The sequence below is a fragment of the Hemibagrus wyckioides genome, linkage group LG04 (assembly GCF_019097595.1).
Source record: "Hemibagrus wyckioides isolate EC202008001 linkage group LG04, SWU_Hwy_1.0, whole genome shotgun sequence".
In the NCBI taxonomy this organism is placed as follows: domain Eukaryota; kingdom Metazoa; phylum Chordata; class Actinopteri; order Siluriformes; family Bagridae; genus Hemibagrus; species Hemibagrus wyckioides.
The window spans coordinates 28555051-28568698 of record NC_080713.1 but is presented as its reverse complement, the minus strand read 5'-3'; the positions used below and the strand labels follow the sequence as shown (position 1 = coordinate 28568698).

Sequence of the window (13648 nt, the reverse complement as noted above, 5' to 3'; positions counted from 1 at the left end):
CCCAGTCTCTCTCTCTCTCTCTCTCTCTCTCTCTCTCTCTCTCTCTCACGACGCGCGCGGATCCGCAGACAGATTAGAGATCAGAAGCAGATCAGCTCACGGACGCGAAGTGAGCGCGGAACGGAGAGGCAGAGGAGCGGAGAGGAGCACGAGCGCGGCGGGCGAAAGGCGTGGATGTTGGAGCGCGTGCAGCCGAGCGGCGGCTCGCGCTCTGATGGTGCTGAGGAGAGGAGACGGACCGTCAACCACCGAAGCTTCACTTTCTCTGCTCATATGAACAGGTCAGTGATTCCCGTTCTTTTAAACGGATCTCCACACAAACGAGCTCGCGCACACCGATTCCCCATCACCAGTACAGAAACTTGCCGCTGTACTCTCTCTCTCATAGAAGACGAGAAAGTAGCAGCTCTCTAAATATCAGTTATTTTCCTCTCATAAAAAAAGACTTTAAATCGCTCCATCACTAATATTTTATTAGGTTGTCTAAAATAATAATAAAGCAGTAATAATAATGCATTTATTATTATTATTATTATTATTATTATTATTATTATTATTATTGTTATTATTATTAATAGTAATAATAATAATAATAAAAGAGCTGATTCAAATTGAGCGGGAATTTGACCGTTGGATTGTTGCCATGGAGAAGGAGTTCTTCTTGCACGCGCAGGATTTTGTTCTAACCACAAAGTAGCTTAACTGTAACGATACTATATTCTTTAAAATGGTCTTCTTTAATACCTTCACCTGCTTCTTTACTACAAAAACCTACAAGTATATATTTAACATCGACATTATTAACCCTTACAAAAAGCCATGAAGTGTTTGCTAGCATTCTCAGCTATAAACAACAATGCTAGCGCCATTACAAAGAGTTCATCAATACTACAGAATATAAATAAACTACAAATGAGCGTATATTATATTCTCCGTCTTTATCATTTTAGGAAATCTTCAAAACAAACTTCAGTAAATTTTCTAAAACTAAATAAAGTTGCAGATTTAAAGGGATTTTTGGTCGTTGGATCGTTGCCATGGAGATGAAATTCCGTATGCACGAGCACTAGTTTGTGTTCGGTTAGCTTTCTGTATTTAGCTCTTCACAAGTTTTATGCTAACGACGGAGGAGTTGTGACGATTTTTATTAAAGGTTTATCTTAAAAGCTGTTTTTTATTTAATCCCTTTGTCTGCCTCATTAGTTAAAAAATAATATATTACGCAGAGAAAACCTAGCTAAATGTTAATAGCACGATCAGCTAGATCTAATAAAAAACAATGCTAGCACCTTTCTGTTAAACGGATTGATAATAGTTTGAAGAAATATTATTTATTAACATTTAATATGTTAATTAGGTAAATAATCACATACTCAACATCTTGATTTTTTCGTGTGCTAATATTTTCAAAACACATCATTCTAACGGAATAGGAATACGAATTTTCATCATTTTTTTCTCCCTTAATAATATCAGAATTATGGCCTCATTATTAGTATTATATGGAAAATTCAGTTCTAACCTGTTAGCTAGCATAACTGTATCTAGGCTGGAATTACTACACTTAGTTAACTAGCCAATTTAGCCTCAAAGAAAAAATCCACCTTAAAAACTTGCATATTAATGTTTGTCCTGAACGCGTGACCTTTACTAGCGTCCAGAATTTATTTTATAATGAACGTTGGTGTGGACATTTCTTTTGCTAGTGTATTAAAGGGTTTCAACGTTCCTGTGTTCCACTACTGGACTAACGACTAGCATTGAGAGTGATGCAGCGGTGCTTTAGTCTTTCAGTCTGTCTCAGCTTCTCTGTACACACTGCTCAAAAATGAACAGCTTTCGAACCTTCGACTTTTCCATCGACGCCGTTACACACATCACCTCGTAGCTTTTATCTAGTAGCTGCATTGCATTATGGGACATCTCCACTGGATTTCTTATTAATATGGAGTAGAATGTTGGTGGTAAATGTAAGAAACTTGTCACATTTACAGCAACAATCATGAAAAGCTAATGAGGTGAAAATACTTTCGAAAATATTTCCGTCCAGTTCCTTTAGGAATTATTTCAGTTATTGTTAGTATCCTGTCCCCTTGCCCTTCTGCATTTCCTCTACATGTAAGTAGGGTGTTTGTGGTGTATAATTACACCGCTAAGGGAAAGTTAGCTGTAATTAATTCTGGTCATTTATAGCTTTTTTTCAGTCTTTATACACAAGGGAAGGAAATCTGTAATTAAAAGCAACACACCAACATGCAGAAACTTCTTCAAGGCTCTCTAGCGCATGTGGGAATTGGTAGCAAGAACTACTGCGCGATATTAACTTTTTACAGTGTCAAAACTCATTTTAACAGTGTTTAATTAACTCAGTGTTCATTTGTGTCCCAGTCAGATTTATTAAAAAAATACAAAAGTGCATGTGCTGCTGTAATTACTGCCATTTGCTGCACATCACCGTCATTAAAAACTCGTAATTAATTAAAACTCAGAGCTCTTGGGCTAATTTTGGTTTCAGAGTTTCGGCCTTATTACTCATCGGTGGTCCATTCTGACTAATATTTATTTATTTCATTTTTTTTTTTTTTAAATAGGCCTGTTTGGGGCATGGACACTGGCACATTTTCATTTGAACTGAAATATTACGGTATTTAAAACACAGTCCTGTGGTGAAAATGAAAGGAAAGAGAATAAAATCAGCCACCCATCATTTGTCTATACCCGCTTTATCCCTAATTAGGATCACAGGGGTCTGCTGGAGCCTATCCCAGCACACATTGGGCACCCTGGACAGGTCACCAGTCCATCACAGGACCACACATATAGACAGACAACCACACACACTCACACTCACTCCTATGGGCAATTTCGAATTATCAGTCAACCTAATGTACATGTTTTTGGACTGTGGGAAGAAACACTGGGCATGGGGAGAACGTGCAAACTCCATATAGAAAGGCCCCTGCCTGTTCAAACCCGGGATTCGACCCCAGGACCTTCTTGCTGTGTGGCTAACAGTGCTAACCACTAAGAGAATGGCATTTTGTATATATAAAAAACTCTAGCTACCTTTAAACTGTACAATCTCCAGTCGTTGTACTATGAAATTGCCCATAGGTGTTCCTACTCTACTAATAGTTGCTATAGTAACAAGGTTTATCAGTGTGTTCTCTTTGCCATCGGTCACGTGAGCTCTACTGTCTTCGCTCCCATTGGTAGTCGCTGCACCAAGTCACTCTGTATTTGTGTAAATTATTATATTAAACTTTTCTCAACTTTGTTGCGTCACTGGACACACCCACATCTTGACGCTTATTGCTGTTGCTCATGTCGCAGCTCTCATTGAAAATGAATGATCTTTGGTCACTTTGTCACCAGCGTCATCAGCCACCAGTCACTGTAAGTATACCAAAGAGACCACGCTAGTTAGTGTTAGCGGTGCACGAGAATGCAGGAAACTAACTTTTAATTGCACACTGGTGTAGCTGACGATGCAGAGAATCCTGACTGATCCTCAAGCCACCGCACACATCCACTCTGGCTGCTGGCAGCTTCAGATGAGAGCTCATTAGAAAGCTTCCACTCTTGAATGCACAGGAATCAACTTTTGGTGAACGCATCCCGCTTCAGGCTAACTCTATAGCGCACAGTCGCATCCTCGCCACTGAATTAAGTCTTTATTTAATTTTAATTTCGCTTTAATTAACTCCACAGACGGCTGGCAGAGATATTAGACGGGAGGCTAAAACGTAATCTGTCAACAGCTCAACAACTGTTAGCGCTGAGCATTATATCCGGAGATCCCGTCGATCGCGTCAGAATAATGACGTAGTGCAAAGTGTTACTTATTCACTTAAAGAGAGAAGCAGCTGTATTAGCGAGTATCTTAACTTAAAATTGTTTAAAGTTCCATGAGATAAATGCAATGAGAAGATGTAACTATTTCATTCAAATGAAAAACCCTTTGATTTGTACTTTACTGTATTTGTACACTGTGTGTTTAATGGATCTAATTTAAAACACTAAATTACTAAACCCCAAGCTTTCTCACGCAACATCAGTGTCTGATCTCACTAATGCTCTTGTAGCTGAAGGACACAAATCTCCTCAGCATCTAGTGGAAAGCTTGCCAGGAGTGGAGAGCTCATTATGACAACATCTAGAATGAGATCTTCAACAAGCACATATATGTGGAATGGTCAGGTGTCCTCATACTTTTGGCTGTACATTGTATAACACAATTTGGTAGCTAATTCATGCTAATTAGCAGGTTAGCCTAACTCTCACATCTAGATACTCTTCTATATTTACAGCATTTGTTCAGGACCTGGGATTTGAGCTCACAACCTTCCCATCAGTGGTCCAACACCTTATCCACTAAGCTACCACATCCCCATATCACAGTTTCTGAGGTCATTCTGCTGACCCTCAGTGCTGCTGTTACTTAACATAGTTAACAGAAGAATGGCCATTTGTTGTGTGTCTGGAAAGTGTATTTTCCACACAATTTTCTATATCTAATACATACAGAATAAACTGAAATGCTCATTAAAATTGTTTAACTAATCTTGCTATGCAGTTCTCTATATGACTAGATAATTCTCATAGCCTATTTTTTGTTAGTGGAAGTTTAAATCCACTGATGAAGTCATTTCAAAACTGTTCTCACTCATTCTCCATCAAATTAACCCCTAAAACCCCAAAGAGCCATATTTGCATTCCTCGCTCTCATAGCTACATTTTCGCTGCAGCTACTGAATAATTCATACTAGTTTCTGTATAATATGTCTTAAGATGAATAATTAAATAATAAGCTGGAAACGTTTTCTTTGATAAGTAACTGTATAATAAGAAGTGCAATAAGATTCCTCCACTTCACATCGGGGTCATGATCACCCAGTTGGGATTAATTAGCTCTTAAATATTCACCGAAGAGGGTTTAAGCTACTTTAGGCTTATCCTTAGTGTATGAAGTAAATGATACAAATGGTCTGTAGTCTGTAGCTAAGCAGTTTCATCTGTTTAAAAAAAACCCTTAATGCCAAACGGCCTCTAGTTACATCGTAGTTATTTACCAATTACACCCCAATTACATTCCAGTTACATCCCAAATACCTCCCAGTTACATCATATTTACACCCCAATCAGATCCCAGTTGCATGCCAGTTACACCCCAATTTGATCCCAGTTACATCCCATTTACACCCTAATTACATCCCAATTACAGCCAAGTTACACGCAATTACATCCCAATTACAGCCAAGTTACACGCAATTACATCCCAATTACAGCCCAGTTACATCTCAATTACAGCCCAGTTACATCTCAATTACAGCCCAGTTACATCCCAATTACAGCCCAGTTACATCTCAATTACAGCCCAGTTACATCCCAATTACAGCCCAGTTACATCTCAATTACAGCCCAGTTACATCTCAATTACAGCCCAGTTACATCCTAATTACAGCCCAGTTACATCCAAGTTAAACCCAAAATAGATCCCAGTTACATCTCAATTACAGCCCAGTTACATCTCAATTACAGCCCAGTTACATCTCAATTACAGCCCAGTTACATCCCAATTACAGCCCAGTTACATCTCAATTACAGCCCAGTTACATCTCAATTACAGCCCAGTTACATCCCAGTTACAGCCCAGTTACATCTCAATTACAGCCCAGTTACATCTCAATTACAGCCCAGTTACATCCTAATTACAGCCCAGTTACATCCAAGTTAAACCCAAAATAGATCCCAGTTACATCTCAATTACAGCCCAGTTACATCGTAGTTACACCCCAAATAGATCCCAGTTACATCCCAATTACAGCCCATTTACATCCCAGTTACACCCCAAATAGATCCCAGTTACATCCCAATTACAGCCCATTTACATCCCAGTTACACCCAAATTAGATCCCAGTTACATCCCATTTACAGCCCAGTTACATCCCAATTACAGCCCAGTTACATCCAAGTTAAACCCAAAATAGATCCCAGTTACATCTCAATTACAGCCCAGTTACATCGTAGTTACACCCCAGATAGATCCCAGTTACATCCCAATTACAGCCCATTTACATCCCATTTATACCCCAGTTAGATCCATTTGCAATCCAATTACATATTAATTACAGCCCAGTTACACCCACTTACATCCCAGTTACATCCCATTAACACCCCAGTTACATCCCAGTTACCTCCCATTGACACCGCAATTACAGCAAAGTTACACCAAATTACATCCCACTTACATCCCTTTGACACCGCAATTCCAGCCCAGTTACCTTCCAATTACAGCCAAGTTACGCCCAATTACATCTCAATTGCATCCCAGTTACATCCAAATTCCAGCCCAGTTACATCCCAATTACAGCCAAGTTACGCCCAATTACAGCCAAGTTACGCCCAATTACATCCCAATTACATCTCAATTGCATTCCAGTTACATCCAAATTACAGCGTCAGTTACATCCCAGTTACACCCCAAATAGATCACAGTTACACTCCAATTACACCCCAAATAGATCGCAGTTACATCGCAGTTACATCCAACTTAAATCCCAGTTGCATCACAGTTACATCCCAATTACAGCCAAATTACGCCCAATTACAGCCAAGTTACGCCCAATTACAGCCAAGTTACGCACAATTACATCCCAATTACATCTCAATTGCATCCCAGTTACATCCAAATTCCAGCCCAGTTACATCCCAATTCCAGCCCAGTTACATCCCAATTACAGCCAAGTTACGCCCAATTACATCCCAATTACATCTCAATTGCATCCCAGTTACATCCAAATTACAGCGTCAGTTACATCCCAGTTACACCCCAAATAGATCACAGTTACACTCCAATTACACCCCAAATAGATCGCAGTTACATCGCAGTTACATCCAACTTAAATCCCAGTTACATCACAGTTACATCCCAATTACACCCCAAATATATCACAGTTACATTCCAATTACAGCCAAGTTACGCCCAATTACATCCCAATTACATCTCAATTGCATCCCAGTTACATCCAAATTACAGCGTCAGTTACATCCCAGTTACACCCCAAATAGATCACAGTTACATCCCAATTACACCCCAAATAGATCACAGTTACATCCCAATTACACCCCAAATAGATCACAGTTACATCACAGTTACATCCAACTTAAATCCCAGTTACATCACAGTTACATCCCAATTACAGCCAAATTACAGCCCAGTTACATCCCAGTTACACCCCAAATAGATCACAGTTACATCCCACTTACAGTTACATTCCAGTTACACCACCATTACATCCCAATTACATTACAGTTGCAGCCAAGTCACACCCAATTACATCCCAGTTGCATCACAGTTACATCCCAACTAGATCACAGTTACATCCCAATTACATCCAAGGTACACTGCCATTACATCCCAGTTGCAGCTAAGTTGCACCCAATTACATCCCAGTTGCATACCAGTTAAATCCTATTTACGCCCCAAATGGACCACAGTTCCATCCTAATTCAATCCTATTCACACCCCAATTAGATCCCAGTTACTCCCAAGTACATCCCAGTTACACCCAGACTACACAGTATTCCTACATGGTAGTCCCGCCCCTCTTCCACTACATAAGCAAATCTGTGAGTGCTGAGTTTTATTTTCTTTTTTCAGTTAATTAAATCCATCACCAGTGTTTATACAGTACACGTCTTCCAGTTGGAATTCTCAATCTATTGGAATTCTCACACTATTTTACTACACAATGACAGAATAGTGCAAAAGTATGTGCTTTTTCTCCACAGAGACAAGCCTTTCCCATGAATTCATACACTCACTTATTTCAGTCTGTATTAAAGCACTTAACCAGCTTGCCATGTGTTGGTCCACTAAGTTTTAACCTGGGCAGTCAGGTTTCCAGGCAACCAAAACACCAGACTGGACAAACACCACAGCCTTCCTTTTCCCGGTGGGTGAGCTGATACATTTATGATTTGTCCACCTCTGTAATTACACATGCACTGAATTTTCAAAAGGTAGAAGAAATCTTATAATATTTTTTTTGTCAAAACTTGGGATTCAGTAGTCAGTTTTACTGTAAACTCTCTCTGCTAACATCTATCAGTATATAATTTATATCACTATGAGCTGTTGAGCTGACACACACACATGCTTTCTGCTCTGAAGTTACCCCCTGAACCACCACACAGCCAGCAGAGGGCAGCGTTCAGCTGAAAGGTGTGTATAACTCTTCACACACACGTTTATTGATGTAATATCCAATAAACACCCAGTGTTTTCCTCACAGATCTAAACTGGTTGTAAGGTGATATTGTGGTAGGAAGTATGGACCAACCAGATCACCCTCAGACTCTCAGACTCGACTGTGAACTATATTTCATTGCCAATCTCTGTATGATCTATTTTAGTATCGCTCATGGTCAAGAAGCACATTGTGAACTTTAAGAACCAGGCAGGTGTAAATGTTAGGTGGTAGTGTTAGGTGTTAATGTTAGGTGGTAGTGTTAAGTGTTAATGTTAGGTGGTAGTGTTAGGTGTTAATGTTAGGTGGTAGTTTTGGGTGGTAGTGTTAGGTGTTAATGTTAGGTGGTAGTGTTAGGTGGTAGTTTTAGGTGGTAGTGTTAGCAGCAGGTGTTAATGTTAGGTCCCAGTGTTAGTAACAGGTGGTAGTGTTAGCAGCAGGTGTTAATGTTAGGTCCCAGTGTTAGTAACAGGTGGTAGTGTTAGTGACCGTGGTAGTGTTAGTGGCAGGTGGTAGTGTTAGGTGGTAGTGTTAGTGACAGGTGGTAGTGTTAGTGACCGTGGTAGTGTTAGTGGCAAGTGGTAGTGTTAGGTGGTAGTGTTAGTGACAGTGGAAATGCTAGGTAGAAGTGTTAGGCGGTAGTGTCAGTGTTAGGTGGTAGTGTTAGTGGCAGGTGGTAGTGTTAGGTGGTAGTGTTGGTTGGTAGTGTTAATGACAGTGGTAGTGTTAGGTGGTAGTGTTAGTGACAGTGGTAGTGTTAGTGGCAAGTGGTAGTGTTCAGTGGTAGTGTTAGTGGCAGGTGGTAGTGCTAGTGGCAGGTGGTAGTGTTAGTGACAGTGGTAGTGTTAGGTGGTAGTGTTAGTGACCGTGGTAGTGTTAGGTGATAGTGTTAGTGGCAGGAGGTAGTGTTAGTGACAGTGGTAGTGTTAGGTGGTTGTAGTGGCAGGTGGTAGTGTTAGAGGCAGGAGGTAGTGTTAATGGATTGATGGATATTCTCTAACAGCATATCTGCAGCTGCAAATCACAAGTTGATGCGCTACTACGTTCAGTATAATACGCTATCTTTTCCATAGTAACGTCCCAGCTTACCCAGCAGAGCGGATTTACTGTGAGGAAACACCATGGTGAATGTGGCCCCAGATAAACATGTGAGATATTCCTGTGGTGCTGCTGTAAGGGTTAAGGATTATAAATGGCTCCAGATGTGAGCGGTGGGTGTGTGCTGGACGTGAGGGATGACACTGCTCCACTTCATCACTGTCCAATCAGGTTACTGTCTAACCTGCTCTGCCTCACTGACACTCTAATTCTTGCTGATGGTTTCCACTCTGGGACGTCCGTGTCATATATTATACCCAGGAAATGTGACGTGGGATAGGTGCCAAGGTCAGGACTGGAATGGCTATTAATGTGGTGGTGTTAGTGTTAGGTGGTTGTGTTTGGTGGTAATGTTAGTAGCAGGTGTAAATATTATGTGGTAGTAGGTGGCAGAGTTAGTAACATGTGATAGTGTTAGTGGCAGGTGCTAAATGTTAGGTGGTAATGTTTGGTGTTAGGTGATGGTATTGGCAGGTGGTAGTGATAGTGACAGTTGTAGTGGTAGTGGCAGGTGGTAGTGTTAGTGACAGTGGTAGTGTTAGGTGCATGTGTTAGTTGGTAGTATTAAGTGGTAGTGCTAGGTGGTAGTGTTAGTGACAGTGGTAGTGTTAGGTGGTGGTAGTGTTAGTAACAGTGGTAGGTGGTAATGTTGGTAACAGGTGGTAGTGTTAGTAACAGTGGTAGTGCTAGGTGGTGGTTTTAGTGTCAGTAACAGGTGTTAATGTTAGGTGGTAGTGTTACTGAAAGGTGGTAGTATTAATGGCAGGTGGTAGTGTTACTGAAAGGTGGTAGTATTAATGGCAGGTAGTAGTGTTATTGAAAGGTGGTAGTATTAATGGCAGGTAGTAGTGTTATTGAAAGGTGGTAGTATTAATGGCAGGTAGTAGTGTTATTGAAAGGTGGTAGTATTAATGGCAGGTAGTAGTGTTACTGAAAGGTGGTAGTATTAATGGCAGGTAGTAGTGTTACTGAAAGGTGGTAGTATTAATGGCAGGTAGTAGTGTTACTGAAAGGTGGTAGTATTAATGGCAGGTAGTAGTGTTATTGAAAGGTGGTAGTATTAATGGCAGGTAGTAGTGTTATTGAAAGGTGGTAGTATTAATGGCAGGTAGTAGTGTTACTGAAAGGTGGTAGTATTAATGGCAGGTAGTAGTGTTACTGAAAGGTGGTAGTATTAATGGCAGGTAGTAGTGTTACTGAAAGGTGGTAGTATTAATGGCAGGTAGTAGTGTTACTGAAAGGTGGTAGTATTAATGGCAGGTAGTAGTGTTACTGAAAGGTGGTAGTATTAATGGCAGGTGGTAGTGTTACTGAAAGGTGGTAGTATTAATGGCAGGTAGTAGTGTTATTGAAAGGTGGTAGTATTAATGGCAGGTGGTAGTGTTACTGAAAGGTGGTAGTATTAATGGCAGGTAGTAGTGTTACTGAAAGGTGGTAGTATTAATGGCAGGTAGTAGTGTTATTGAAAGGTGGTAGTATTAATGGCAGGTAGTAGTGTTATTGAAAGGTGGTAGTATTAATGGCAGGTAGTAGTGTTATTGAAAGGTGGTAGTATTAATGGCAGGTAGTAGTGTTACTGAAAGGTGGTAGTATTAATGGCAGGTAGTAGTGTTACTGAAAGGTGGTAGTATTAATGGCAGGTAGTAGTGTTATTGAAAGGTGGTAGTATTAATGGCAGGTGGTAGTGTTACTGAAAGGTGGTAGTATTAATGGCAGGTAGTAGTGTTACTGAAAGGTGGTAGTATTAATGGCAGGTAGTAGTGTTACTGAAAGGTGGTAGTATTAATGGCAGGTAGTAGTGTTATTGAAAGGTGGTAGTATTAATGGCAGGTAGTAGTGTTATTGAAAGGTGGTAGTATTAATGGCAGGTAGTAGTGTTATTGAAAGGTGGTAGTATTAATGGCAGGTAGTAGTGTTACTGAAAGGTGGTAGTATTAATGGCAGGTAGTAGTGTTATTGAAAGGTGGTAGTATTAATGGCAGGTAGTAGTGTTACTGAAAGGTGGTAGTATTAATGGCAGGTAGTAGTGTTATTGAAAGGTGGTAGTATTAATGGCAGGTAGTAGTGTTATTGAAAGGTGGTAGTATTAATGGCAGGTAGTAGTGTTATTGAAGGTGGTAGTATTAATGGCAGGTAGTAGTGTTATTGAAAGGTGGTAGTATTAATGGCAGGTAGTAGTGTTATTGAAAGGTGGTAGTATTAATGGCAGGTAGTAGTGTTATTGAAAGGTGGTAGTATTAATGGCAGGTGGTAGAGTTATTGAAAGGTGGTAGTATTAATGGCAGGTAGTAGTGTTATTGAAAGGTGGTAGTATTAATGGCAGGTAGTAGTGTTATTGAAAGGTGGTAGTATTAATGGCAGGTAGTAGTGTTATTGAAAGGTGGTAGTATTAATGGCAGGTAGTAGTGTTATTGAAAGGTGGTAGTATTAATGGCAGGTGGTAGAGTTATTGAAAGGTGGTAGTATTAATGGCAGGTAGTAGTGTTACTGAAAGGTGGTAGTATTAATGGCAGGTAGTAGTGTTATTGAAAGGTGGTAGTATTAATGGCAGGTAGTAGTGTTACTGAAAGGTGGTAGTATTAATGGCAGGTAGTAGTGTTACTGAAAGGTGGTAGTATTAATGGCAGGTAGTAGTGTTATTGAAAGGTGGTAGTATTAATGGCAGGTAGTAGTGTTATTGAAAGGTGGTAGTATTAATGGCAGGTAGTAGTGTTATTGAAAGGTGGTAGTATTAATGGCAGGTAGTAGTGTTACTGAAAGGTGGTAGTATTAATGGCAGGTAGTAGTGTTATTGAAAGGTGGTAGTATTAATGGCAGGTGGTAGTGTTATTGAAAGGTGGTAGTATTAATGGCAGGTAGTAGTGTTACTGAAAGGTGGTAGTATTAATGGCAGGTAGTAGTGTTATTGAAAGGTGGTAGTATTAATGGCAGGTAGTAGTGTTATTGAAAGGTGGTAGTATTAATGGCAGGTAGTAGTGTTACTGAAAGGTGGTAGTATTAATGGCAGGTAGTAGTGTTACTGAAAGGTGGTAGTATTAATGGCAGGTAGTAGTGTTATTGAAAGGTGGTAGTATTAATGGCAGGTAGTAGTGTTATTGAAAGGTGGTAGTATTAATGGCAGGTGGTAGTGTTATTGAAAGGTGGTAGTATTAATGGCAGGTAGTAGTGTTACTGAAAGGTGGTAGTATTAATGGCAGGTGGTAGTGTTGCAGTCTGATGACTCCAGGTCCTGGTCTTAATCAGGTGAGGTGTTTTGCTCTTTGTTAGCATGGGGACTGCATTAGCATGTGTTCATCAGCTGAACGTTTGGCATCAACGCTACACTTCAGTAGCAGTAAATGTGTTAGTTCTTGTTAGCATGGTGCCTGATACACCACCAGGCACTGACGCATGACTCCTCTGAGAGCCTGCAAGCTCATTTCTACTCTTACCAAATGTGTGTGTGTGTGTGTGTGTGTGTGCACATTGTCTGAGCGTGATTGTTTTCATCTGTTTGTGTGAGAAATGTGCGTTTGTGTGTGCCTTGAGAGAAAAAAATATCTGTATTTGTTATTTGTTCATGTGATCACATGTGCACATTGGAAGTGTGTGTGTGTGTGTATGTGTGTGTGTGTGTGTTCCGAGACTTTCAGTACTGGCAAAGTCCCAGCAGGCTGAAACATGCTGCAGCTCTCCAGATGGCTGTGCCGGACGCCTCGCTCTCACAAACTCGGGACAGAACCGACAGGGTGCATGTGACGGAGATGTGAGAAAGAGGCAGAGAGAGAGAGAGAGAGAGAGAGAGACATTACATAGATATATTTGCCTTGCTTTTGTTCCGAGATTGAACAGTCATGACCTTCTCTGATTGTGCCACCCAAGCCTACTTTTTAAAATAATCAGTCTACAATTAAATAATCAGTCCCACATTCACCTGCTAACGATTTAGATTTTGTAAAGCAAAAGGAAAAATAATGTCTGCAATTAAAACCTTCAACCACGAGAATCTAAATAGAATTAACAAAACGCTTCGCTGAGAGAATTCTTTCAGTGTTCATTATTCCTTCACTCTGTCACACACAATTTTCATTAAGTGGCTTTTGTAAAGGAGAAAATAAAAGATAGGGCTGCAGAGGCACACGTGTTCATTTGACCGACTTCACCGATGATGTTTTAGAGCGTTTGTGTAAATTAGGAAAAGTTTCCGGGGTCGCGGAGAAGCTGAAGACGGGAGTGTACCTCTACCTAACGAGAGTGATGTGGCAGTGCTTTAATCTCGCTTCCTCGTCTTCGTCTCTATGGTGAAATAGAAAAGCACC

The 13648-nt window shown here is 40.4% G+C and overlaps 2 protein-coding genes across 3 annotated transcripts in view; both read left to right on the top strand.

Moving 5' to 3' along the window:
• The window catches only part of LOC131351883 (carbohydrate sulfotransferase 8-like), a 95029-nt gene that overhangs the window by 151 nt on the left and 81230 nt on the right, over positions 1 to 13648 (top strand). For both annotated transcript variants that reach the window (XM_058387566.1, XM_058387567.1), the window contains exon 1: positions 1 to 281. This exon is cut by the window's left edge and continues 151 nt beyond it. The gene's annotated coding sequence lies outside the window, so the exon portion shown is untranslated. The remainder of the gene's footprint in view (positions 282 to 13648) is intronic.
• Positions 175 to 9598, top strand: LOC131351566 (DNA-directed RNA polymerase II subunit RPB1). The gene is made up of 3 exons (XM_058386984.1): positions 175 to 281; positions 6352 to 7958; positions 8177 to 9598. The coding sequence occupies exons 1-2, from the start codon at positions 175 to 177 to the stop codon at positions 7469 to 7471; spliced, it is 1227 nt and encodes a 408-aa protein (XP_058242967.1). The 3' UTR covers positions 7472 to 7958; positions 8177 to 9598.

What these genes read in the sequence shown, in the direction of transcription:
- LOC131351566 (XM_058386984.1), top strand. Translation starts at nt 175, where the DNA reads ATGTTGGAGCGCGTGCAGCCGAGCGGCGGCTCGCGCTCTGATGGTGCT. An exon ending in TTCTCTGCTCATATGAACAG is followed by an intron (nt 282 to 6,351) that starts GTCAGTGATTCC and finishes TCCAAATTCCAG; the next exon opens with CCCAGTTACATCCCAATTAC.